Here is a 26,501-nt window from a genome sequence, read left to right as displayed (position 1 = left end):
AGAAACTTGAAAGCGGGGGTCCCTCTCCACTGCTTCGCCGCTGATGGTTATAGGCGCAAGAGCAGATGTTCTGGACTTCCTGAAATCCACTATAATCCTGTTGGTTTTTCTGCTGTTCAGGACTAGATCATTAGGTAAGCACCTGGTTGATAGGGTTCCCACCGTCCCACCACTGGATGTCAGCCCCACGTTTGTCCACAGATTTTACTGAGTAGTTTCTGTCTTGATGTTGTGCAGTTTGGACACCAAGCTGGTGGGAATGACTGAGTTGATGAAAGGAGCAGCCTGACACAGGCGTTCGATTTCTCCGGGTGCTCCAGGGCAGTGTGTAGGACGGCGATGGTGCGCTTTGCTGTACTATCGGCTCTGTAGGTCAACCGATGATCATCCAGCATAGCAGGGATGATGTGTGGGCCACGATCAACCTTTCAACGCATTTCACAATCACAGGAGTGCGTGCAATCGGTCTGCAAGCCTTGCAGACCTTGCTAAACGCATCTGAGGTCTCTGGTGTTCAGTTTGTCTTTAATCTTAAGCCTGCGCTGATCTTTTGCAGCTTTGCGTGGCACGCTTACGGTCGGCTCTTGCTCAGACACCCTCACCTGCTTGTTCTTCCACCCAGAACTGCACATCTTTCAGCTCGCAGCCGTCACACTGATGCTCTTTACATTAAAGGTCAGAGCAGAATCTACCTGCTGAGGAGGCTGAGGTCTATTGGACAGTGGAACAGCAATATGAACTCAAAAGGCTGCACTGCAGGTACACGCAGGGTGGGGCACACTGGAAGGACTGGACTCATTATACATGTGACCGCGATCACTAGCCAGGGTGATGTTGCAGCTCCGCACGAAACATCCACAAAATTCTTGTCTTGAAATGATCATCGAGGATCTTTCATGAAGGATTCTGCCCATTCCAATCTTCCCCGCTCCTCTTCCACAAACCACTTTTATGGGTTTTATTGTTGCCAGATTTTGCCTAAAAGCCGTGCGGCGTGCTCCCTTCTGACTCTAACGTTTTGCCGCAGCTGTGCAGAACATGTAGAGAAACAAGGAAATTAAACAACAGCAGGCAAACAAAGAGGAAAAATACATAAAGAAAAATATAAAAGGGTGTGAATCAAGAGAACAGTTGCCCAATGCGATGTCACTGGAGGCAGGTGTGCCTGGAAGCTTGTTTTTTTTTTGAAGTTTGTTTTTTTTATCTCAACTAAATTATAATTTACAACAAAAATGCTAATTTAAATAGAAAGATTAACCTTGACATGCAAATCTGTAGTTGTCAAACTATCTCTAGAGTGAGTCTGAGTGACTTTGCAGGAAGGTCTGTAAAGAAGCTGACTATGAGTGTTTTATTCTAAGTTTAGGCATATACCCATTTTTGATGCAAAGCTATTTATTATTGGAGCTTTAAATTGTTACTAATTAAATGATGTGGGGTGTGAAGGCTACAGCACAGATAAGAAATGCAAACTGACTCCTTTTAGGGCAAAGTTGCTTCATCTGTGCTGCTGATTTTTATACTCTAGCAGCTTTTTAACTGGGTTGTTTAATCAGTGCCGTGTATTGTACCTCCACCTACTGGACAAAATCTATTTTGATTTACATAAAGGATTTGCACATAGAGGTTCAGCTCATAACTAAGAATATATTAAAAAGTTATTTTTTTTCTGAAAAGGTATCTATCATTTACAGATACATCAAAAACAAAAGTTAGTATTGAGAAAAAAAGTTTGTCTCTCGTTTCGAAATAGCAAACCTCGTCTATTATAGATTCATTAAACATAGAGGAAAACATATCAAGCTTTTATTTATTGGTATTTTGATGGTTATGGCTTACAGATAATGAAAACCAAAAATTCAGAGTCTCGGAAAAGAAGAAAATTGTGAAAAAGTTGAATATTGAAAAGTCCTGGTGTCACACCATTATCCGCTATGTAGCTCAAAACACCTGCAAATGGTTTCCTGAGCCTCTAAACGGTTCAGAAGGCGACACAGTCACAGGGAAGACTGCAGACTGGACGATGTCAAGAAGACAGTCATTAACGACCTCCATAAGGAGGGTCAGCCACAAAAAACAATTGCAAAAAAAAAAAAAAAAAAAAAAAAAAAAAGCTGGTTGTTCACAGATTACTGTATATAAGCATATTCATAAAAAGTTGAGTGGAAGGAAGAAGTTTGCTAGGAAGAGGGGCACCAGCATCAAGGTTAACTGCAGCCTTTAGAGGGTGGTCAAACGAAATCATTAAAGAATTTGGGGGAGCTTCCCAGGGAGTGGACTGAGGCTGGAGGCAACGCATCAAGAGCCACTATTCACAGAAGAATCCTGCATGTGGTCTACAGGTGTCTCACCTCAGCTAGAAGAGAGCAGGACAGTTGCTCAGTGGTCCTCTTTTCAGGTCAAAGTCAAGTTTGTATTTCATTTGGAAATCAAGGTCCTAAAGTCTGGATGAAGAGTGCAGAATCATACGCGTCAAATATATTGCTCTGTCTGAAAAACATTCATTTGTTTGTTACTGGAAAATGTATCGAGGCAGTCGTCTAACCACAGAAATTAATTCTTGTAACATATCTCCCCCTAGTGGACAAAACTAATCCTGCCTAAACTTTTTTGCCATTTATCATTTGCCTTGACAAAGCCCGGGAGCGGGCAAGGTGCTCTCAGGGGACAAAAACAGGGAATGAAGGCCTGAAATTGAAATCACATTTATTTTTTTTTGTTCTGGAGTCGATTCACTTAAAACATTACCCTTTGTGTACAGTACTGCTTCTTCCTCAGCTGCTATTGAAAGACACTCAAACATAAAGCATACACACACTCGCACACAGAACAGCAAGTTGCACCAGCTGAGGCTCTGCCAGGTACGCCCTCTGGGCCTTTTCCCTCTGAATGCAGCGAAGGAGGAGCCAAAGTCCACTTGGAAAAGCGCAACCCCCCCCCCCCCCCCCCCTCTATGGACTCATATTTAAGAGTGTTCTGATGACAAGATGTGATCAGTCGCCACCATTCCCACCAGCACCGAGTTTCAGCTTGGAGAAACTAACATGAGATAAAAAAAAAAAAAGAAAAAAAAAAGAAACACCCTAAGAGTCACCTCCGCAGGACTGCAATTACATAAAACACACAGATCCGTAAAAATACAAAGCATCAAATGTTGAAATCAAATCACAAGAAAGGAATTTAAGATCACTTGTTGTAACTACTTTGCTAACAGAAATGCTGACCGCTCTATTAGCACCAGCAGTTTCTTTAAGTATATGAAGTTATATAGCTATGTATATAGTCCATAACAGGGAATGGAGGAATCATTTGGATCGAACAGTCACGATTTAAGCATGGGAAACACTGGACCAGACTCTAAAATCTCAACGACCTACGTGGACCCTTTATATGTCTCTTTAACGTCTGAACACGGTAACCTAAAGCCAACAAAAAAAATAAAGAAACAGAGCTCAGATCACAGCCTCCCGATCCAGAGGTTCACCTGTTTCTGAATGTGGACTGGCAGGGCTCGAGAGCCCCGCCCCTTTTTTAACCCACGTTTGGTTTGCGACTGGAATAAATAGAACTCTACAGTAACGACGGCCGTCTCATGAGGTCTTTTAAGGAAGCAGGATTATGCCAAACGCGGTTCCAGTCCACTGTTGTCCATTGTGTGTGCTCGCTGTCCACCATCAGGTCCAACGTAAACAGCTTTTACAGAGGCAAGATATGGAAGTAAACAGGCTCTTTGGCACATCCTCGCAACCACGGATGCATATCGAGTCCTGACTGGACTCTAGGACGGACAGGCGAGTCCGTTTTTTTTTTTAACCAAGGAGGCGTCTTTCCGTCAAGCAGCTTTACTTGAATCGTGTTTGCTTCTTCTTTTTTTTTTTTTTTAAATGACACATTTGTAGTGAATGTACAAAAATGTACAGACTAACGCAGACGCACACACACACACTCCCGTTGTACTTCTGCTTTAAACAGAATTGGACTTCCCACATTCAGATGCTAAATAATAAATACATGATTTTGGGTTACGTAGAGAAAGGCAGGAAGAACATGGCAACACCGTGAATGGACGAGCTGAAATGAGCGACCGAGCGCGCTTTGACCCGACTTGTCAAACGTCGAGGCTGGAAGGCCTTCAGCAGTCGGTTCTGCTCTGTGGGGCCGTAGCAGGAAGAGAGGCACAACCATCAGTAGAATCATATTAGGGAGCATGGGTTTGGCCATGAATGTGTGTACTGTGTAATGCACCTTCCAAAAGTATTCAAACCCCTTAAACTTCTTTTTCACATCACAACTTCTACGTGGTTTATTGGGATACGAACACAAAGTAGTGCTTGATTGTGAAGTTGAAGGAAAGTGATGCATGATTTTATTTTATTTTTTTAATAAAAATCTGGAAAAACCTCCACTTCTGTAGGTTTTAGAACTTCCACTGCATTTAAAGCTGGAAGTCTTTAGCAGTACGCCTCTACCTGTTCTGCACATCTAGCGACGGACATCTTTACTAAATCCTCGTTTGCAGACTAGTTGAAACTCGGTTGGATTGGAGGGAAAGCATCTGTTAACATTTTTTCTTAGTCTTGACAGATGTTCAGTTTGACTTAGGTCTAAAGCTGTAATATTCTTCAGTGTTAATATTATTCCACTGCAGCTCTGGCTGTATGTTTAGGGTCTCCAGTTTTCTGTGGTTTCCAACAGGTTTCCTTCCAGGGCTGCCCTGTATTTAGCTCCATCCAGTTTCCCCATCAACTGTGACCAGCTCCCCTGTCCCAGCTAACATAGAAAATAATCCTAGATCAGTGCTTCAGTCTCGTGTGTGTCTGCTCTGTCCTCTCTATCCCTCCGTCGGTCACGCTGAGCCAGGTCCTGTTGGCGTTTTCCTAGTTTTATAACAAGGAGGGAATTGGAAAGCATGGAACTGACTTTGAATCAATCTGTGTAATTGGACTGAAATAAATTCATAAATTTGTGAATAAATGGGATGTTTTTTGCAATTTTTTGGCTTGTATTTCATAAAGCACCTTAGGACAACATTCATTGTAAATCGGAGCTGTATAAATAACCAGAACTGAAGAGAAGCACGTAACATTTTGGAGGCGCAATTCAGTTCTCAAGCCAGGAGAAGTTCCCAGGTTAAAATCCTTTCTGCTGAAAGTCAGCACTGTTTCCCTGTGCAGGCATGGGTTCTCTCAGGGTACTCCTGCTGATGCATGCTAGGTTAACTGGTCTCTCTAAATCTCTCTAAGGTAGAAGTGTGTAGGTGAATGGTTGTTTGTCCCTATGATGGACTAATGCACCAGCCCCCACAACCCTACATTGATAAATGGGAATAAACGATGGATGGATTTAACATTTTGCATCCAAGTCAAGTAGTTTGATTTGGTCTTATCTGACCAGAGGCGTGTCTGCTCTTTCTTTCAACTAAAGTTTTTTTTTCTTGCCATTTTTCTACCAAGGCGAAATGTGTGGGGTGCACACGTAGTAGCAGCCCTGAAAACAGATCCCTTATGTGAATTCAGAATAAATACATAATAACCATCTACGCCGATCATTAATTAGGTGACCTCTGACAGCTATAGATCACAATAGATTTTGGGTATCAGAGTTAGGGTGCTGGTGTATCACATAAAACCACATTAAAAAGCATTAAGGTTTATAACAGGGGACCAGGACAAAATCAGAAAGTTCAAAGGGTGAGCATACTTTTGCAAAGGACTGTATGTTTGTGTATGAATGTGCGTATAAGGTCAAAATAGGTGCTACATTCAAGCTGAATGTACAGTATGTATGCTTTGGGGGACGGCGTTCCATCTAAAAAGGTCAACATGAGTGATTGCTTTCCCTCACTTGTGTGCTTCCATCTCTTGTACCAACAGTCCACCTTAACACGTGTAAATTGTGTCCCATTAAGTGCAGTGTGACAGTGTCAAATTTAAAAAGTGCCTCGTTAACACCAAGTGTTACCACACATTTAACGTCTCGGCTGCGAGACCGGCATGATTAGAAACGTCTTTTTGAATCTCAGTCAGGAACTTTTAAGAAAGAAAGGCTCGCCATCTTACAAGTCGTGTTCATATAAGAAGGGGGGGTGGGGGGAGAGTTGTAGTAGCCGGGCCAGTTAAAGCACGATAAAGGGTTCATATGAGCCTCTTACTCTCCCCCAGTGAACGGGAAAGGTACAGTAACGTCTGAACATTCAGTATAAACAAGGCAAACACAAAGTAGTATTTGATTTCTCATCATGACCTTGGACAGTCCCCATTACCACCCTCCTTTATCCACAGCGGAGCCAGGAAAGCTTCGTTCCCATGGCAACTGGACTTAGGAACAGTCGAGAGATGCTTCAAAGGTGCTTGGGGCTTCAAAACGGCTCTTACGGCGCAGAAAGCTCCTCCCTAACAACGCTTTCAGAAGGTGAAAGGAAGGAAAGTGGCGGACGAACAGCGACGGGGGGGGGGGAAACAAAAGGCGGGCGCGTAACAATGCGTGAGGAGCTTTCAGCTCACACCACCTGGGTGGGAAGAGGAATGGGAGTTGGAATCATGGCGGACTGCTCCTCTGAGACCTTTGTGATCTCACTGGCAGTTATGGCAGGAGCGAACTCTGCCACGGGCGTGGAGGAGCGGCTGTTGGGGGCCGTGGAGCGGGTCGGGGTGGAGGCAGTTCTTGAACTGGAGTCCGAGGCCGGTACAGAGGCCTGGACCGGGGCGGAGTTGTCAGCCAGGGCGTGGCCATCAGCGGGGGCCGCTTTTAGAGCGGCGGGCTTCTTGTAGTTCATCTTGAAGATGTGCTGCTGGAGGTGTCGGATCCAGTCCTCCTGCACCGACAGTGGGCCGTGGAACTCCACCTCGCAGAACCTGATCAACACAAACATATAAGTGCTGAAAATGGCCACAAAACAGCAAAAGGAGTCGGAGTGAAAAAAGAAGAACGGCGCAGCATTCAATCGCTTTTTGTGAGGCTACTGTCTCTCTGAGGGAAAGCTAAATCCTTCAAAGCATCTTTACTGCAGTTACATCAGAACTTAAGCACTTTTTGTGCTGCCTGAGAATCCCGAGAGGTTTACAATTCTCCTCGCACCGCATCAGCTGCTAAAAAGTGGAGACGAGCTTTGAAGGCAGCGGAGGACGGTGCTGCTACTTGAGGATTAAAGGAGCTATTTAAAACTCAGCCAGACAGTTCTATAACTGATACAGGCGCAACATCACAAGCGTTATGTGACCTGAGCGCCCCCCCCCACTCCTCTCTATGGAAATATCCGGGACGTGCACGTTCTCCTTACCGGCACTTCAGGGTGTAGAACTTGCCCACCAGTTTGACCAGTGGGTAGGAGGGCGGTTTGGGCACCAGGGAGGGGACGGTGCCTGTGCGTGGGGGCTTTGGGGAGCCGCTGTCCCTGTCGGCGCCGTCTGGGCAGGATGGGTGCTTCAAAGGCCGACGCTCGAAACCTTAGGGCGAGAAAACGCACCGACGTCACGTACACAGTCGTTCATGAGGGAGAAGGACTGGAAACTAAGAGCTGGCAACAAAATGTAACACATATTTGTTATACATGTTCTGCCAGTGACATCTATTATGCTTAGTGACTGTATGCGGTCTGCCAATTATCATTCTTCTTTACAGATAACAATATCTTTAAGTATTTTTTTTTTTCAAATATCTACATTTGTCATTGCAACATTCATCCTCTGCATTTATTCCATTGCTCAGCACTGCAAAATCGGAACTAAAAATAAGTAAAATCTTCTTCAAATGAGTGTATTTGTCCTTGATTTGAGCAGGTAAATAAGATGATTTGCCAATGGGATAAGATTGCACTTAAAATAGGAACAATCTATCTCCATCATCTTATTTCAAGTGCATGGTGTCTAATTATCTTATTTTAAGGGTCAAAATACTTATTCCATTGGCAGATAATATTATTTACCTGCTCAAATCAAGGACAAATACACTAACTTTAAGAACATTTTACTTATTTTTAGATCCGTTTTTGCAGTGAGGGAGCAGTGGGCTGCCACTGTGCAACGCCTGGCAAGCATTCTGGGTCTAAGGGTCTTGCTCAGGGATCTGAACCCAGAACTTTAGAATCTTTAGAACACAAGCACCTTGCTCTCTAACCTCCAGGCCACCACTACCCCCTTGACACATATGGATAGAAGACCAAAAGTCAGGTCCTCCCAGAGGGGACAGTATTAAATTAGAGAGCAGGTATAAGTGGAAGTGCAGTAGAGAGGCTTTGGGAAGAACAGGGTAGATGCTAGGATGGAAGTTGCTCTCTGCAGTCTCTTGAAGCTAGAAAGGGATGCCCCTGTTCTGGTAGGGCCCGGTAGTGGCTTAGAGCTCAGTGAATCTAGTGGAGCTCAACCAACAGAGGGATGATGTGGGACCCTTCAGGCTGATTGGAGTCCAGACGCGCCGTGGCGTCTTGCACCCTCTGAAGAGGTTTCCCAGCACAGGCCAGGAGACGCTGCGGTAGTCGCAGCAGGAGGCGACCATAGACTGCACCAGGAGCTGGGTGGCACGTTGGGTTAGGTACAGCCTGATCTTTCCTACGATTAACGATACCAAGCGGCTCGATCCAGCAGCTGTGGCAACATCATCTTTAAAGGTCAGCTGGTCATCTATCGTGACTCCTAAGCTTCTAGCTACCTTTGACAGACCACGATACACGGATTCAGTTTGAAGGCAGATACTGTGGTGGATGGTCAGCTTAGCTGAGTAAACATGCAGTTCTTCATCATAGCCCCTACGAAGTGAACAGAGAGGAATAAACCTACTGCGCAGCTCAGGTTTCACAGTTGATATGTGAGTTTTCGACATGACCGTGATTACTGTACTAACTTTTCTCCACTGGATAATGTCATCACGGTACGTCCACATGCAAAAATTAACTAAGAAAACTGAGGAAACTTGTGAAAAACAGACTTGTGAGTCCAAGTACAAAGTACCTGCAGGAGGATAATCCAAGTTTACGCACGAGTGCCAGAGAATGCTCTGTATCCATACATACCTCTTGGCAGGCGGACATTCAGCTCGCTGCGGGCCACCTGTGCTTGAAGGCTGCTGCCGAGGCGCGAGAGGGTGGGGCTGCTGCCCCCGGCCCTGACCGAACCCGGCCGTGAGGCGATACCAGATTCCACGTCGCCGGCCTCTGAGGACCCCTGGCGGAGTTCCTGGCTGCGCGGTCGAGCCAGGCCAGCAGCCAAGGAAGAAGACCACTGAGTGGACGAGGACTGGGCCTTCTGCGATGAGAATGGGGGGACATGGTCAGAATCCACTGATGAAGTGATAGGTGAGCTCCTCTTCTGGAACACCAAAAAATAGGCGATCCTATCAGTAGCATTTTAAAGAAAGAAGCAACGTCGCTGCTTAAATGCAATCTTTCTAAACAGCTGAATTTATCATAGCCAGAAATAAACCAGGGACCAATGAACAGACCTGACTATGGTAAACCTAACAACATCAGATCCTATGGTCTACAAGCATGTGCAAACATGTTTCAACATTTAAAAAATAGCAATTCTGTTCACCAGCAGCAGCAGCAGCAGTAGGTGACTTTTGGGTTAAATAAGTTTTATGTTTTGCATTTATCTATGCAACAGGAATGGTGGGTCTGCCCTACTATGTAGGGTCAGATTTACTGAAGAGAAATAACAGAAAATATATGCATTGAACACGTGAAATACGTCACATCTTATGTGCATGTATGATTCTAAAATATTTTGACCTGAAATTCACTTACTGTAGATGGATTAAAAATCCAATTAATACAACAGGATTTAGTCCAAACATTAAGTTATGTGTCATAAGGTGGAATGACGCTGGAAAATTCTTTAAAAAATAGCTGAAATCAGAGCATTTAGAAAGCAATCCTGCTATCGGTGCTAGGTAAAAATCAACTGGTTTTGTCATGGACAATGGCCTATAAACAAGTATTGCATTAGCAAGGTAGCATGCAAGATGAACAGTAGCTAATGGCAATGAAATCTCACAATAACTTTGCAACCTTACCGTTGCAAAACACACGGACGGCATTGCTTACAGATCTATCTCTAGGCGATGTTCCAGTGAGCATTGTTAGGGCCACATTAAGGAAGTGGTAAAAACATCTTTTCACTATAACAGTCTCCCACATTCAGGTGACGAGGAGTCAAAAGAGGAATCAGGAGAGTGTTCCTAGAGCCAGTTACCATTCACAGGGCCCTCCCTATGTATCAAATGAGCAGAAACAGATGTATGGTCATTCTTATTCCATCATATCTGGTTCTGTCAACTGGAATGTATAATGAAAGTAAAGCAGCAGCAATTTTATTAGCTAATGAGGATGAATGAACTCTGATAACAAGCCATTGTTTCTCCTACTACAAAAGACAAACTACAGTTTTTAGGAAAGCTCACGGTCCGATATATACCATGTTGTATTCAGTTCTATTTCTGGTCCGCTTCTCATACTGGCTTCCATGTTTGCAGGCTCCCGCTCTTTAAAAATATCAAATGCTGCGCTCTGTGTTGGGAACCCTGGAGCTATCATATGATTGGCTCAGGAACCAGGAAGTAAACACGGGCTACACTCTGTACCTCTAGGTTTGACAGGAGAAAAACGTGACTAAGACATTGTTTAAGGAGAGGACTGATTGTTTATAGGGAATGTTACTACCATCCCAGGTGACAAATGAGAATGGTTTTGGTTAATTTTACAGTAAATTTCTTACTTAAGAAAATTCCTTTTTCCTTTGAGTGAAAGTGCAGGCAACGTCTGTGAGCCATGTCAGAAGAAATGTGCTGATTGTGTTTTTGAGAGTGCATCTCTGCATCAGCTTCTGGCACATCGTAGCCCCAGAAGAGGCAGATTTAACTAAGATCATTGGAGTTTGGAACGCATGGACACATTACCATTTCTTCTTTTTAATTTGAGGTGAAAGAGGAAAAAATAAAATCTTTAGTTGGAAGTTTATTCCTAAGTGTACACTTGCCACCTGTGACATATTATGGGGAACTGTGAAAATTAAAGCCAAGGTTTGGCACAGATGACTTGGATAAAACTGAAAGCGAACTCCTGCCAAACGGTGAAGTAGTGCAAACGCTGCACATTCTACTAAATAGCAGCAAATTTCTGGCAACAGACGCCGAATAGTTACTGAAGCCACAAGCCCAGAAAAATAGCAGGGCTTTAGCAGAGCTGCAGCGAGCCAAGGTAGACCTCAAAATCCAGCATGATGGAGAAACACAAGCTGAAGCTTTTAGGCTTTCTTAACCCTCTGACCTGAACGGAGGAGAAAATTCCGATCATGCAGAACAATCAAAATGTTAAAAAGTGGATTAATGGGAAGGAAACAGAAAACATTTAAGCACGGGTAGACTCAACGGACTGCAAAGATACCTTTAGCTCATTACTATCTCTGTTTTAGAAAATAAAATTTCACCAGCGTGAAAAGTTAATGTCTAAATCATGTAGATTTGACTACAGAGTGGGTACGCTATCTGTTTGCTACCATAAGCATAATTAAAATCTATAAAGAGCCAATGGAGAGCTATAGCTATGGTCAGTAGAGAATGGCTTTGGTTCAAAAAGATACTAAATGTCTGTCATTAAAATGACATGTAAAGCTTTTTTGAGAGTCACAATTTTGCTCCCCTTACAGACAATAAACAGAGTGGGTCCATTATCACATTAGATCATACGATGCCCTAAAAGATTTGACAATGCCGTAGAAAATGTTGACAAATGGTGTGAAATTTCACACCATAGGTCACATTGAAACTACAAACTTCAAAATATTCGATTGAGATTCTGTGTGATGAACCCAATAGCCCTCACACTTTTACGTCTGATTTATTGCTCATTTATTTTTCTTTCTGCATTAGCGACACAATAATTCATTTGTTAAACTACTTCTTAGGCAGCTAATTCGTTTATGAAGGTATTGATTTATTTCTGTCTTTATTCCTGATTCTGTCAGGACTGATCTTCACCCTGAAACATATCATCAGCCTGACCATAATGCCACCAAGGCTGTGTGTTATCTTTAAATTCAATCTAAATGCACGTTACCCAATGTGTATGTATCGTATCATCCCAGCATGAAGCTGTGAAAATGAAGTCAAAGAAATTAATATTAAACGTTTCTAATGATTTTATGTCTGCAACATTACTTGAAATCCTCACAATTTTCATACAAACAAATTAGTTAGGTCAGGGGTGGGAAAAACACCTTTACAGTAAAATTACAAAGATATTTAAATGGTAGTGTCTGCTATGTGTTTCAAATCAGAGCTCAGAGGAAAAGGTGCCAGAGTGACGCAAATGCACCAGAAAACTAATTTCAGAACAGTGGAGAGAGAAAAAAAAAAAAGAAAAAAAAAAGAAGCCCGACACATTTTCTTCCATCAACAGCTCGCTATAATTTATCTGAAGATGAAACATAAGCTGCCAGGCACCCTGGTTGCCATGGCAACTATCAAATGAATAGCAGAGTCGTTCTGGCATCTGTCCCCACCGTGATTTTTACAGGGAGTAAAGACACAGGAGCAACAGAGAGGCTCCGAGCTGCGAGACAACACGTCTGCAGCTTTCCAGGACACAAAATGTCTGTCGCGCTGCCAGCAGAGGCCTGACTCATCTGAACGCATGAAGACTGTTCAAAGACACAGGAAGGAGAGGGGTTGTGTCAAAGAAACAGCACAGATGGTTATGAGCCTTCACTACGTATTTCCCTGGCCTCTGTGGGAAACAAAGATTTGTATCGTTAGTAGTTTTTTTCCCCCATTTTCTTCGCAAAGCCAGCTGACCAAGAATAAAACAACACAACTTTTGCATTTAATAAAAACAGTCTCAGTCACCTACTGCTGCTTTCGAAAGTATTAAACCTTTTCACATTTTGTTCCAGCTTTGGCATATTTTGCTGGGATCTTATGTGATAGAACACAAAGCAGCACATAAATGTGTAGTGAAAGGAAGAGGGTGCATAGTTTTCCAGCTAAACATCTGCATGGTGTGTATGCAGCCCTCCTGAGTCACTTAGTGTTGAAATTATTTTAAGGTTTGTTTCTATCATCTTAACAGTTCTAGAGACGTGATTTTCTTTCTCCATTCTTATTTGCAAAATCCCGATCCCGGTGAAACTGGATTTAGATGGATTATCCCACGTGAGCTGTTGCTCTATGCAGCTACCCCAGAGTTACCATGGCAAGCTTGACAGTTTCTCTGATTAATGCTCACCTTTTCAGTCTGTCAGTTTAGGTGAGTAGCCATGTTTGCGTAGGTTTCCACTTCTGTTCTTTACATTTGCTGAAGATTAAATCCTAACCCTGCTTCACTAAAATTACATCCCTGTCCCATCCATCATGTTCCTTGGTCTTCATGAGTCTCTGAGGCCTTATACATTGGAACGTGTTCTGATAACCCTTATTTGTCATTAAAATTATCTCTTAAAAATAGAACTCTTTAAGGAGGTAAGAAACATACTTTATAAGATCTCACTTCTTTCTTAAAAGTGTATTTTTTTCTCAGATGTATTATTCTGATGTTAAATATCATGTTTTCATCTATATGTGTTTCACTTTGTCAACTAATAGAGCTACTGATATAAATGAATTCTTCAATAATGTTCTAATTTATTCAATATGACTGAAAACTGAGATCAATTTATGAGAAATTGAACTCCAGTTATTATTAAGGCAACTAGTTGCAGCAGATTTCTCTTAAGCATATGAGGGTAAAATGAAGAGACTACGAATACAAACCATACTTTCCAGATTTTTATTTGTTAAAAAAGAAAATGGTAAAACAATGTACTATATTCCTTTCACTTACATTTATGCACAATTTTCTGTTGGCCTATCATATAAAACCCCAATAAAATACACTAGTTTGTGGTTATAACGTGGGAAAAATGTGATGCAGTGAAATACTTCTGCAAGGCACTAAATTACACCTTAAACACCAACATCGAGCTCTCCTTACCTTCTTCAGGGTGGAGCGGTTACCCTGCATGTAGTTGCGGTGCATCTCCAGGACCTTCTGTGGTCTGCTGCGTATCCACGCGCTCAGCGTCTCTATGGGCGATCCATTCACGGACCACTCGGTCACACCGAACTGCCTGAGGTGGGCTCGCGCATGGCTGGCTAAAGCTTTACGATTCTCAAAGTAGAAGCCGCACAGCTCACAGCTGGGGTCTGAAAAACACAGGAAGAGATTTGAGGCCTCGCGTAGGGATCAACCACCAGGAGGAGAAGACTTCTGCGAGAGAAGTCAAGCGGCTGCAGCTTACCCTGGTGTCCGTGCTTTTCTGGGGAGGGTTTTCTTTTGTAGGAGAAATCATGTGGAAGGGATGGGAAAGTCTTAAGTCGGTGTGCTTGTGAAGCAGCAGTCTCCGCTGACTGGGCCCGCTCTGAGGAAAGCCTTTTGCCCAGTGGGGACAACCGGAACATCTTCCCTGCAGGTTGGGTGGCGGGCGGACCCTGCTTAAGGATCCTTGACCCGGACTGCACCAAACTGAGAGGAGATTTGTGGAATTTGGAGGACTGGTACCCTGAAATACCCAAAGCTTCTGAGCCCCTAGCTCCTCCCACGTTTTCCCACAAGGGACTGTTGGTCCCCTGGCGGGACTCTCTCTTCACTCCCTGGTCCGAGCGAGACGAGCCCCCAGACCCTCGCTTGTGCATGACTTCCCTCAGGGTGTCGATGGGCGAGCCGTTGACAGACCACTCTGTGATGCCCATTTGCCGCAGATGGGAGCGCGCGTGGCTGGATAGACCTTTGCGGTTCTCAAAATATTCCCCGCAGAACTCGCATCGAATGTCCCTCGTAGGCTCCACTTCGTGGCCCATGGCTGAGAAGAAACCAGGAGACAAACACTGTATCATACTATTGATGAGGTGATCAACGTATGAGAATTACACAGGAACTTGTTTAAACTACCTAGATTAAGGGGGTAAGCTTTGTCAGGATTGCTCCAGTTTGAGTTCGGAGACTCAACAGGAAACCCTCCGGACCTTCCCACAGACCCGGGCGCAGTGACCTCCACCTGGACCGGCTCCGGCTTTGGCTTGAGAGTCAGGCTGCTCGAAGACATTGGAGGAGCCGAGCCGGACTTTGACATCGCCGACTGAGGAGGACTGGACGGGCGGGCGAAGGCAAAAGGCAGGCGGCCGAGGAGCGTGGCCGAGGGAGACGAGGAAGCCGACAGAGGAGAACGAGGGGGTCCTGGAGAGGACGGCGGGGGGGTTTTGAGAGGCTTGAGAGGAAGAGCGCAGGGCAGGCCCCGTCTTGTGATGATCTCCCGCAGCGTGTCGATTGGCGACCCGTTGACAGACCACTCGGTGATCCCCATTTGGCGCAGGTGGGAGCGGGCATGGCTGGAAAGTCCCTTGCGATTCTCAAAATACTCCCCGCAGTATTCACAGCCGATCTCCTTTGGAGGATCATCTAAGAGAACAGAGAATCCTTACCTTTGTGCCAAAATAAAACATAATCATCTACAGATAAATCTCAGTTTAAAGAAGCCGTAAAAGTATTCACTCCTCCCATTTTAACATGACATGACAAACTTCATTTTAACATTTTACGTGGCAGACCAGAAACAAGCGGCACATAGCAGTGGAGTGGAAGAAAAAAAGATCCATGGCTGTGAAATATCTCAAGCTTTGACCACGTCACGCAGCACCTTTCCGTCGCAGAGCATGGCACAACTTCAAACAATGGACACTTTCACGTCCATTCCACAATTATGCGCTACTTTGTTTTAGTCAACCCAATAAAATCCTAATAAAAGGCTCTGGACTGAGGTTGTAACGCGAAAAAAACTTCATCAGGCACGGACATTTTTTCCAAGACACTGCATCACGAGTCACTTACTGTGAGGAAGGGCCATCAGCTCGCCACTGCTGAGGCGGAAGACCTGCATGGAAGAGGTCTTGAGACGCTTGGCGGGTGGGGCCGGTAGAGACGAGGCGGAGGAAGAGGTAGCTTTCGACCCGCCCCCAACTGTGGTCACCTTGTAGAGGAGGGGCGCAGAGGAAGAAGAGGAGAGCGTCAGCAGGGACTGCTTGGCGGGGGCAGGCGCCGGGGTGACGTCCTGTGCTTCCGAGGGACAGTCCAGCTCCAGGGCACTCGCTTTGTGCTTGAAGTCATCTGTGTCCATGAGCTGGCTCAGGAGCTCTATAGGAGAGCCCTTGGACTCGGAGTACTCAACGCCAAAATGTCGAAGGTGGGCCCGTGCGTGGCTGGATAGGCCTTTACGAGTCTCAAACCAGGCGCCGCACAGCTGACAGACGATGTCCTTATCGGAGTCCGCGTCCAGTGCTGCAAGCATGGAGGAATCAGCTGAATGAACACAGAGAAGACTAAACAATAACTGAAATTCAGTCTTAGGCCAAAGTGATGATGCTTACTGAGGTTGAGAGGAGCATCGTTCTCCTGGGGAGCCCAAAGTGGTTTGGATGTTGCGGAGCCGGAGGCAGCAGACAGGTTAGCGGTCAGGCTTTTCAGTCCCCCGACCTTGTGCTCTGGTGAGCGCAAAGGGGAAGACACGGGCAGCAGAGAGGAAATGGGGGCTTTCTTCACTACTGAGGAAGGTGAGTTGGAGTGAGCTGGAGCCGGAGAGGCCCCCGGAGAAGGTGTGGGCGTCGCAGAGCCAGAGGGCACTGCCTTCGCTGCTTTAGCCAATAAGGAGAGAGGGATGGGTTTCTCATCCAACTCCATGTCCTCCATCTTTTCATCTTTCAGGGAAACGGGCTGGGAGGGTTTCTTGGGCGTGAGCAGGGACGAGCTTATTTTGCCGTCGATGCTGCGCTCCATGGCTATCTGGTGGAGCAGGTCGATGGCCGAGCCCCCGCTCTCAGAGACGGTGAAGCCCAGCTGGCGCAAGTGAGCGCGAGAGTGGATGGAGAGTCCGCGCCTGCTCTCGAACTGAGAGTCACAGACCTCACACTTCCACTTCTGGACTGTAAAAGAGGAAAAACACATCGAAATTACCATCACTGTGTAGCATTGCAGTCAGTAACCCCCCGCCCCCCTCATTTTTGTAAATATCTTTTCAGGAGACAACGTTGAACATATGACTCTTCTCATCCATGCAGTTAGTTTACAGCTTGTATAACAATTTAAATTTGCAGCCCCCCCTCAAAATAACTCAACCCACAGCCCTTGATGTCTAAACCACTGATATCGACAGTGAGTACAGCCCAAAGTAAAAATGTTCAAATTGTGCCCAAACTGTCAATATTTTGCGTGGTCATCATTTTTTTCTCCCAGCACTGTCTTAACTCTCTCGGGCCTGGAGTTAACCAGAGCCTCACAGGTCGCCATGGCAATCCTCCTCTCCTCCATAACCGCATCACGGCGCCACTGGCATTAGAGACCTTCCACTTTCCAGCTGAGGATGTCCCACAGACGCTCTATCGGCCAGTCCAGCACCTTTACCCTCAGTCTCTTTAGCAAGGCAGTAGTCGTCTCGACTGTTTGGGGTCGGTCTCATGTTGGAACACTGCCCTGTGGCCCAGTTCTGGAATGGAGGGGGATTATGCGCTGCTTCAGTAGGTCACAGTACATGTTGGCATTCATGGTTCCTCTGATGAACTTTATTCAGCTGCTCCCATACAGCCCCAAACCATGGCCCTCCCTCCACCGTGCACGACTATGGCCAAGACACACTTGCCTTTGTATTCCTCACCTGGTCGCCGCCACACACGCTTTGACACCAAAGGGCTATTTTCAAATGACAGCCACTGGATATGATGCTGAGCACATGCAGTCAACCTCATTGGTTGGCCATGGTGAGGCCGTTCTGAGTGGGACCTCTGCCGTCTTTACGTAGAACGACAAATACGTTTTTCCCCAGATCCTCAGAGAGCTCTTTGCCACGTTGAACGTCCAGTGACCAGTATGAAAGAGAGGGTGAGAGCGATAACCCCAAATATAACACACCTGCTCCCCATTCACACCCGAGACCTTCTAACACTAACGAGTCTCATGACACAGAGGACGCATAAATGCTAATTGGGCACAGTTTGCAAGTTTTCACTTTTGACAGGGGTTTAGACATTAATGGCTATGTGTGGAGTTATTTTGAGGGGACAGCAAACTTACACTGTTATACAAGCTGTACACTGGCTCCTTTACGATGTGTTTAAGTGCCACATCTTCAGATCTGTCTCGTGAAGAGATACAATAAAATAGTTACAAAAATGTGAGGGGTGAACTCCCTTTTGTGAGAGACTGCAGGACAGAAGTCAAAAACAACCTTTCACATAACTTGTATTCCGCTTGTGTCCTACACCTCCACCCAGTGTGTTAGTACACCGCGTAACAACTCTGAACTTTAGAACAGGATAGACTGTGGGAAATGAGTGAATCTCTGCATTGGGCAATAAATGTAACTTTCTAATGAAGTCAGAAACCTTCCTTTTTATTCCTATCATCCCATTAAGACATTATGGCAAGAGAGAATTTTCAAATAAGTCAGACATTTTCAAAGTAGCTCTCAGCTGCTGATTTGAGTAGATTGGCTGATTCAACATCATCTTTATGAAATGTAGTTTTTGTTTTGTACTGCATTTGGTTCAGAGGCTGACATCACTGATTTAAATTTTTTGTAGATTTTTTTTCTGTATGTTGATGATACTGAACAATGCTTCATATCATGTCTTTTAATTTGAAAATTTTGAGCTGCGTAATTTTGGGCAAGTAAACAATATATCTAGCACTCAGCAAAAATGTTCATACCCCTTTGAAGTTTGTCACATTAAAACCGCACGCTTTGATGTCTTTTATTTGGATTTTGTGCGATAGACCAACACAGTGTGGTGCATGATTGTGAAATGAAAGGAAAACAACTCATAATTTTGTTTATTTCTAACAAACAAAATAGCATGCTATTTGTATTCTGTCCCTTTTACACTTCTCTCCCTAAATAATACCCCGTGCAACTAACAACTCACTCGTCAGGAAATAGAGTCCAGCTGTGTGTCATTTATTGAATCGTCACAATACTAAAATTTCAGAAAAATACTTGATAGCATTTTGATACATTTTTGAAGGCACTTTTTTATAGTTAAGTGCAAAAAATTGTTATTTTCTAAGGACTAACTTAACTTTCCTTTTCTTGATGAAAACAAAATCAGTAAGTACGGTAACAATGCTATGGAGGATTGAAACTGACAGAATTAAAAATAAAGGCAGAAACATATAAATGGCCCATTAAATGTATCACTACAGGGTTGCTCTTAGTGATTTGAAAATCCTTAAATAAATATCAGTGTTTCCTCTACCATTGCCCACTCCGACAACAAGACCACCCACCCCCCTCAAGAAAATCACTGATGTGGTAAATTATTAAACGTCTGTACGAGTTCACGGATCATTTTATTTTAATTATTAGTCTTTCTAAATAGCGCCAGAGTGCCTCCTGAGCTATTTCTATCTCAACATCGTCGCTCCTCTTCTTTCAGAGCGCAGAGTCGTGACATATTTTTACCTGCCTTGGCAAAAATATCAGCGTTTTGTAAACGCGCCCAATCTCTGGGGAGGCTCCCACCGAGCGTCTATTAGCCATACAGACATCAGCAGAGTCTGTTCTGTCGGAGGAATATAAATTGTCAGAGGCATTTATAGAAGCAATAAATGCTTAAATAATATAAAAGTTAACCACGACAGCAATTGTATCCCTTGCATCTGGAGCACACAAGAGATACAACAAAATAAATGCGTGCTTTTTTTTGTTGCAGTGTGCCACAACAAAAAAGGGCTTATTTGTTTGATTTCACGTGGTACCACACGTGATTATTGGAACATACCATGTCTAATGCAAATATGAGGATAATTGCATGTGTTTACACTCAATTCATACAAACATTAAAGCTCAACACAGCACGTACTCCACAAGTAAACTTCCAGATGTCCTACAAAAATACCATTTGCTCTGAATGTCACACATCGCCAAAAAAATCCACCTTCCTGAGTCCATCACTGACAACAGATGGCTGCTTCATTCTTGAAAAACACCTTTCTTTTTGCTAGATAGAGCGCATGAATGGATAATTTGAAACAGATCCCAAATGTAATAAACACTGAATAAAGTTCAGCTCAAAATTTTGCTAAACTTTGGCAGATCTAGATTAAAAGAGATTTTCATTCTATCGAGAAGTAGGAAGGAAGAGAGGCAGGTATATTTCAAAATATAACAATGTAGAAAGATACATGATAAATAGAGAAAGAGACAGAACCATAAAAGAGAGAAAAAATAAAGATGGATAACTAAGAGAAACATGGAGAGAGGCAGAAGCCGGCTGCTCATTTGAAGCTGTATGCTAGACAGTAAAGGTTCAGTGGATAGCCAACCCCACCACCCAAGACAAAATTCCTTGGCAAAACACTAAATATGTTAGAAATAAATAGAAAAAAAAAATGGAAAGTTCAATTAAATTATACAACATGTAGTAAAATAAATACGTTTTATATTTTTAACATAGATATAGGTATGGTTACATAAAATGATTGCTCATTTCTTAAATGAATTGGTACAGTTTAAGTGTTTTGGCTTGTTATCGGGCAATTTGCATATGTCCATTTTTATGTTTTATTCGGTCAGTTTTGGTCCTCCATACCTACAGCCCTCCGTGAGCAAAATAAATTATTTAAGTGAAGTGATTTCATTTCTTTAGTGATTAACCACAGCAGCTGGGCTGATTGTTACGGGTTCCTACTTTTCTCTGCTCTAATCATCAGTTTCAGTCTGGCTACATTGTAACCTGTGTAATCAGCCACATTCGCCTCCGATGTCTTTACATCTATACGGAGGAATAATGGAGGGAGGCATTAAGCTAATACCAGCTAGCATTAGCTTATGTTGTCCAGAAGGTTGACTACTTCACTGTTGCAGAGACAGGAGCTTAAGGTTTTTACGTTGCTCTCAAACATCCGTTGTTGAGCGTTTTGTTTTTCCCTGACTGCCTGTCTTATACGAACATTCATTCGTCTTGTCGTTAAAGAGGGGACTCGCGTTTTCCTGGCTGTACTCAACATGTTCCAGTTTAAAACTTCCAGCAGCAGATCGTTCTTGAGATGGGTGGCTGCAGTTTTTTTTTTTTTTGTATTGATTATTTCAAGGTATTGATTGTTTTGACAACTCTGGTCATTGAATCTCAGTAAAAATCCAGCTGCTCTGTTTCTGGTCTAAGAGGTTTGTTAGAGAACCTTGGTGAACAAACAACATCATGAAGACCAGACACACAGTAGGGAGGACGTTGTGGAGACGTTTACAGCAAGGTTAGGTTATAAAACAGTATATCCCAGGCTTTGAACCTCCAAGAAAGCACTGTTCCAATCCATGACTAAAATAGAAAGAGTATGACAGTAAGTACAAAAAGAAACCTTTTGGCCTACTAGCAATATGCTATTAGGCAGAAAACTAAGTCTCACATAGACTCAGGTGAGCTGCAGCTATGACTGCAAAACAAAAGATGGATCTGTAGAGAAAAACAACTAAGGAGGAGATAAAAACAAAAGCGTGGAAGAAATTTGTGAACGAACTACTTCAGTCTTTAAAGTTATAATAAAATACACTGAGGTTTGTGGTTGTTACGTGTGTAAAGTTCTGGTATTAAAAGTGGCAAAGCATTGTCTATTTCCCCTGATTTCTATGTTTTGCTCTCACCCTTGCCGTCTACATCCTCCCTCAGAGATAGACTGTCCTTTTTTCCAGGACTGGAGCACAGACCATCAAGTGCAGTAAGCCGGTGACCCTCCTCATCCTCTTCATCAGCCGCTTCATCATTACCTACACAAACCAAGCAAGTCGTATACATTTAGACGCCTCCTGTTAAAATGGCGGATTATGGTTCTAAAATTTCTAAAATTTTAAAATGTATTGCATCAAAGCGTTTTTATAACTATTTACACTAATAGGAACCCACAGTGGCATACATTGTCAGTGACGTGGAAAATCTCTTTTAACCAGTAATAACCCAAAGTGATGTGGATTCAGCTTCTCGTTGCGGTCATGTGACATAGTGTGACTTTGTGATCCTGTGACATCATTTCCTGAACAGAGGTATACCTTTGGTCATCGACTATGACTGTACCAGCTGAATTTCAAAACGGTAAACTTCCACTAATTTAACACATTAATTATAACACAGTAGGGACATGTCCTAGATTGCAAATTAACATTCAACAAGTTAGCAAAGTACAGGGGAATGTCAATAAATTAGAATATAATCATAAACCTCCTTTGTTTTCATACGACTGAAAACGTGGAACTCCTATATTATATACTTTCCATTCACACGAAGAGATACATTTCAAAAATGATTTGGTATAACTTTGATAATTATACCCTACACAATTTCGAAGAACACTGAAATGTTACATAAGACCAATGAAAAAAAATTTGAGGAAGAATTTTCAATACACAAATGCAAGCATACTGGAAACTAAGTCCATGTGCAGCATGCTATCCTCCCAATACTAGGTTGGGGCTAGTTATTAATTTTGCATGAATAACGGCATCAATGTGGAGTGTCATGGATGTGTTTGGGTGTTAGGAAGACCAGGTTTCTTTAAAAGCACCTTTGAGCTCATCTTGATAGTTGTCTCTGGTCTGCCTCTATCCAATATTCTATAGATTCTGTATGGAGTGTAGTCCAGGTCAAAACAAACACACGGATACAATTTAGAAACCTTTACCCAGCTAAAATCGCATAAAGATTTAAATGTCTCTTCCAAGAGGGACCTGGCAAGACAGCAGTGCCATTTAGACATATCCACAATTATTGACCATGGTCAATAATTACTGGTGGTGTTACTTTTGGCAGTGTGTGCAGATGCTAGGTCCAGCTGTACAATGAAATCAGCATCTCTGTAAAGCTAGTAAGCAGAGGGAAGCACAAGCATCAGGTGCTCTAACATTCGGACTGATAAAAAAACAACATTCATTTTTACTAGTCAAAACCTTTTCTAACAGAAGTTTACCTTCCACTAAACTTTCCATTGATATAATTCAAAATATAAACAGAATCAGCTTCTTTTGCACAGCCTGATGTGGATTAACCTCCTTAGGGTGTCAATAGCCTAATTTATGGACAACTGTAATAACATGTTTTTTTTAATTTGCCTTAATTTTATGTGGTAATATTTTTTTAAACTGAATTTTGGATTTTCATTTGCTTTAAGCCAAGACCGTTTTTTAAAAAAAAAAGCAACTAACTATATCCCTCTCTTTGTAATAAATAAGTTTCACTTTTTTTAACTCAAAGTGCTGAATTAGTTGTATTTTTTTATGCTGTTTTATTTGAGCCAATGTAGTGAGCTCGCTGCCAGGAATTTCTCAGACCTGCCATGTACAGTAGCACTATTCTAACCTCTCCTGCTGAAATGCACAGAAACAGGCATGGCTGGAGTGACGATTTCCTGTCTAAAGAGTCTTAATTGCGCCAACAGCGTGAAGCGAATATGGCAGACTGGCTTCTCCGCAGTCAGGCATTCCTGGGACAAAAGTGCCATTTTCTGCGACAAATCTGGAAATCAAAAGAAACGCGGAGACAGACAATGCTTTTTGTCTGGTGGGCGGCTCTGCGCCTGTCAGTTCATCCTCTGAGTGGAAGAGAGCGGCGATGTGACGCCTCGGAGCGCTGCGTTATGCCACTATTGTTTTTTTGCATGGGAATCATGAGCAAAAAAAAAAAGAAAAAAAAATAAATATATATATATAGAGAGAGAGAGAGTGCGTGCGTTTAGACTCAATGCGAACTAGACTTTTTTTTCGTTAAAGAAGCGAAACGGTGGTCGAGTCCGACACTTCCAGGTAAAAAAAAAAAAAAAAAAGTGACACTTTCATTATCCGGATAAGTTGTGATAAGATTAACTACGAGCTCCCACTTTTGGCCCGCTAAAGTTGCAGCGTTCACAAAAGGATGCCTCGGCCAGTTTGTTGGAAAATACAGGCGCACTTGAAAGCACAGCGTGTCCTCCTATCAAATATCAAAGCAAAGTAAAATGGCGAGGATTGGGCAACTGTAGGTAATTTTTTTTTTTACATATCCCGCAGCGCTTTAAGAAAAATGACAACGGACGTCATTCGAGGCGTGTAAAAAAATAAATATCTCGCGGGCATTAAGTGCACACAAACTATACCAACAAACGTACAAGTGAAAGATCTGTCCCGGCTTGCGTCGGAAAGCAGGAGCAACTCTTCCCCAGTCCCCCGAAACAATAACAATGAACCGCTTTATGAGCTCCTGACATGCATGTCATGGACTACCTGCGTGGCTCTGCGCGACATGAGCTCTCTTGTCCATGGTCTTTAGACGATATAAAGAGTCTTTTTTATCATCTTTCTTTTTTCTTTTTTTTAATGGCTGTTGTCTGGATACAATGTGACTTAAAGATGCAGCGCGAGACGTGCCGCGGGACGCAGCCGCCGTTGTAGTGATCCAAAGGGCACGCGCTGCGCAGGAATCAGGGCGCGCGGTACTCACCGGTCCGCAGTGCATCGGACTCCCGGCGGCTAAGAGCAGACAGCTTTTCCGCTATTGTTTGGGTCTGCGGGGAGGTGGAAGCAGCCATTTTGCCCCCATATACACCGCGAAGCTAAGGCGTGACCAATCGAGAAGAGGCGGAGGTGGGGATAAATGCAGCTAGTGCCACATCAACCATGGGCATCAGGGGACATTCTCCCTTACACACACACACACACACACACACACACACACACACACACACACACACACACACACACACACACACGCACACGCACACACACACACGCACTCTTCCAAGGGATAATTTTCCCACCATGCCGATTCAGACACTTCAAACACTGCACAGCTGTCAGTCATCCAGAGCTGCTTTTTTTATTATTAGCAGCAAAAAAAAAGGCAGACAATGTTCCCTTCTGCTTTAAGCATGTATCTCCTAAGCTCCTGGCATTATTACAGGGTTACAAGTTCAAATTCCAATCGCTATCTCCCTCCAGATAACAACTGTGAAATCCATCAGTAGCACACAAAATGACCACAAAATAAGCAACCAACGGAATGTTTAATAGATTCAGGCTCTCAGGAATCCACTCTTTTTGGCAGAATTGGTGCAGTTCGTTTAACTGGGTGGTTTCCGTTTTTGTTTTTTTTAGCACAGTCTACCAATTTTCCACAGGCTGTGGTTGTGGCTTTTCTCAATTTCTCAATTCAACTAAGAAGTTTCAACTAAAAGGACAGAAATGTGTTGTTTTGTTTTGAACCCTTTTGGATTTGTCATGACTGAGAATCTTCAGCATATGGTTATCCAAGAAGCTTAACGTTAACCTGATTCGTCCATTCCAAAACCTGCTTAGATGTGTTTGGGATCTTCAAATTGGGTCCAATAGCTAACTATCTAGCAAGATTATGAATTTGAAGGCATATTCTAATGACCTCGTGCAACGCTGTTAGCAACTACCCCACGGCATGATGCTGCCTCCACCATGCTCAATAGCCGGTACAGCATTCTTAGGTTTGAAACACTCATTTTTACTCCTACAAAACAAAACTTCTTTTCATTATGACAAAAACCCACTGTCTGCATTGTCTGACAATAATACTTATTGTCTCCAGAAAGTACTGTACCCTGTAAAGCAATTCTACCTAAGGCTATGAATAAAGTAACCTGAACCTGTCAGCAATGCAAATATTTGCTTCACTGCGGACGCTGGTCTTCTAGTCAGTTCAGGAACAAGGCTGACATGAGGCTGGGTGGTTTGTGGGACTTTTTTTTGAAGAGGCAAACCGATGTTCTGTGACACAGGTGGTTGAAACTTGGGTAACAATGGTTGTTTCCAAAAGGACAAAGATTCCATACACACAAGGAAAACCAGTTTTGGAAGGGACAAAGCCAGTTTCTGGAATGGTTTCCCCTAAGCCCTGACCTCAACACAATTGAAAATTCAAGGGTTCTTCTTAAAATCCATGTCCGTGCGAGGAAACTAACCAATCTAAAAAAAGAGGTCAACCAATTTTGCCAACAAGAGCGATCAAACGGCAAGTTAGAATTATCCCAGAACGTATTAACAACGAGAACTCACCTTCAGAGTCTTCCACTACTTCCTTCTTCTTCCTGTGTTCACGATCTCCAGAACACGGGGCAAGGGAGCCAGAGGGATGGGGGGTCTTCTCAATCGTCTCCCCTTCAACCTTTACTTTAATAATCCCTCCGTCCTTGGAGTCCCCCTCATCGCAATCCTCATCTTCTTCTTCCTCTGAAGAGCTGGCGAGACTGCGCGGGGGATCTGTGGGGATCACCAGGTCTGGCCTGCTGGAGAACAACTCCCTCAGAATGTGGATAGGTGAGATGGTAACGTCCCAGTTAGTGATCCCAAAGTCACGGAGGTGAGCCCGGGCATGACTGGACAGGCCGGCACGCGTGTCGAAGCCAGCGCTGCAGAACTCGCAGTGCATCAAGCTGAATGTGTCTGGGTCAAAGTTGGCAACTAAGGACAGAAGAGGAGGCAATGCAAGTGGAAGTTTAGGGACTT

At 43.6% G+C, this 26,501-nt stretch overlaps 1 protein-coding gene across 5 annotated transcripts in view; it reads right to left on the bottom strand.

The window, feature by feature from the left end:
- Positions 1-2,689: 2,689 nt before the first annotated feature.
- The window catches only part of si:ch211-194b1.1 (protein Wiz), a 41,360-nt gene continuing 17,548 nt past the window's right edge, over positions 2,690-26,501 (bottom strand). For 2 of the 5 annotated variants that reach the window (XM_012867917.3, XM_036148438.1), the window contains exons 8-17: positions 26,052-26,456; positions 21,651-21,773; positions 16,390-16,941; positions 15,854-16,300; positions 14,918-15,424; positions 14,268-14,828; positions 13,961-14,172; positions 9,008-9,239; positions 7,280-7,445; positions 2,690-6,854 (exon numbers count right to left, since the gene is read on the bottom strand). In XM_012867917.3, coding sequence (XP_012723371.2) covers positions 6,500-6,854; positions 7,280-7,445; positions 9,008-9,239; positions 13,961-14,172; positions 14,268-14,828; positions 14,918-15,424; positions 15,854-16,300; positions 16,390-16,941; positions 21,651-21,773; positions 26,052-26,456 — 3,560 coding nt within the window. In that variant the 3' untranslated portion in view covers positions 2,690-6,499. The remainder of the gene's footprint in view (positions 6,855-7,279; positions 7,446-9,007; positions 9,240-13,960; positions 14,173-14,267; positions 14,829-14,917; positions 15,425-15,853; positions 16,301-16,389; positions 16,942-21,650; positions 21,774-26,051; positions 26,457-26,501) is intronic. The other 3 variants (XM_036148439.1, XM_036148440.1, XM_036148441.1) reach the window with 3 other exon arrangements.

The sequence above is a fragment of the Fundulus heteroclitus genome, chromosome 16 (genome assembly GCF_011125445.2).
Source record: "Fundulus heteroclitus isolate FHET01 chromosome 16, MU-UCD_Fhet_4.1, whole genome shotgun sequence".
Classification (NCBI taxonomy): domain Eukaryota; kingdom Metazoa; phylum Chordata; class Actinopteri; order Cyprinodontiformes; family Fundulidae; genus Fundulus; species Fundulus heteroclitus.
The sequence above is the reverse complement of the archived record's forward strand: the minus strand, read 5'-3'. Positions and strand labels throughout refer to the sequence as shown.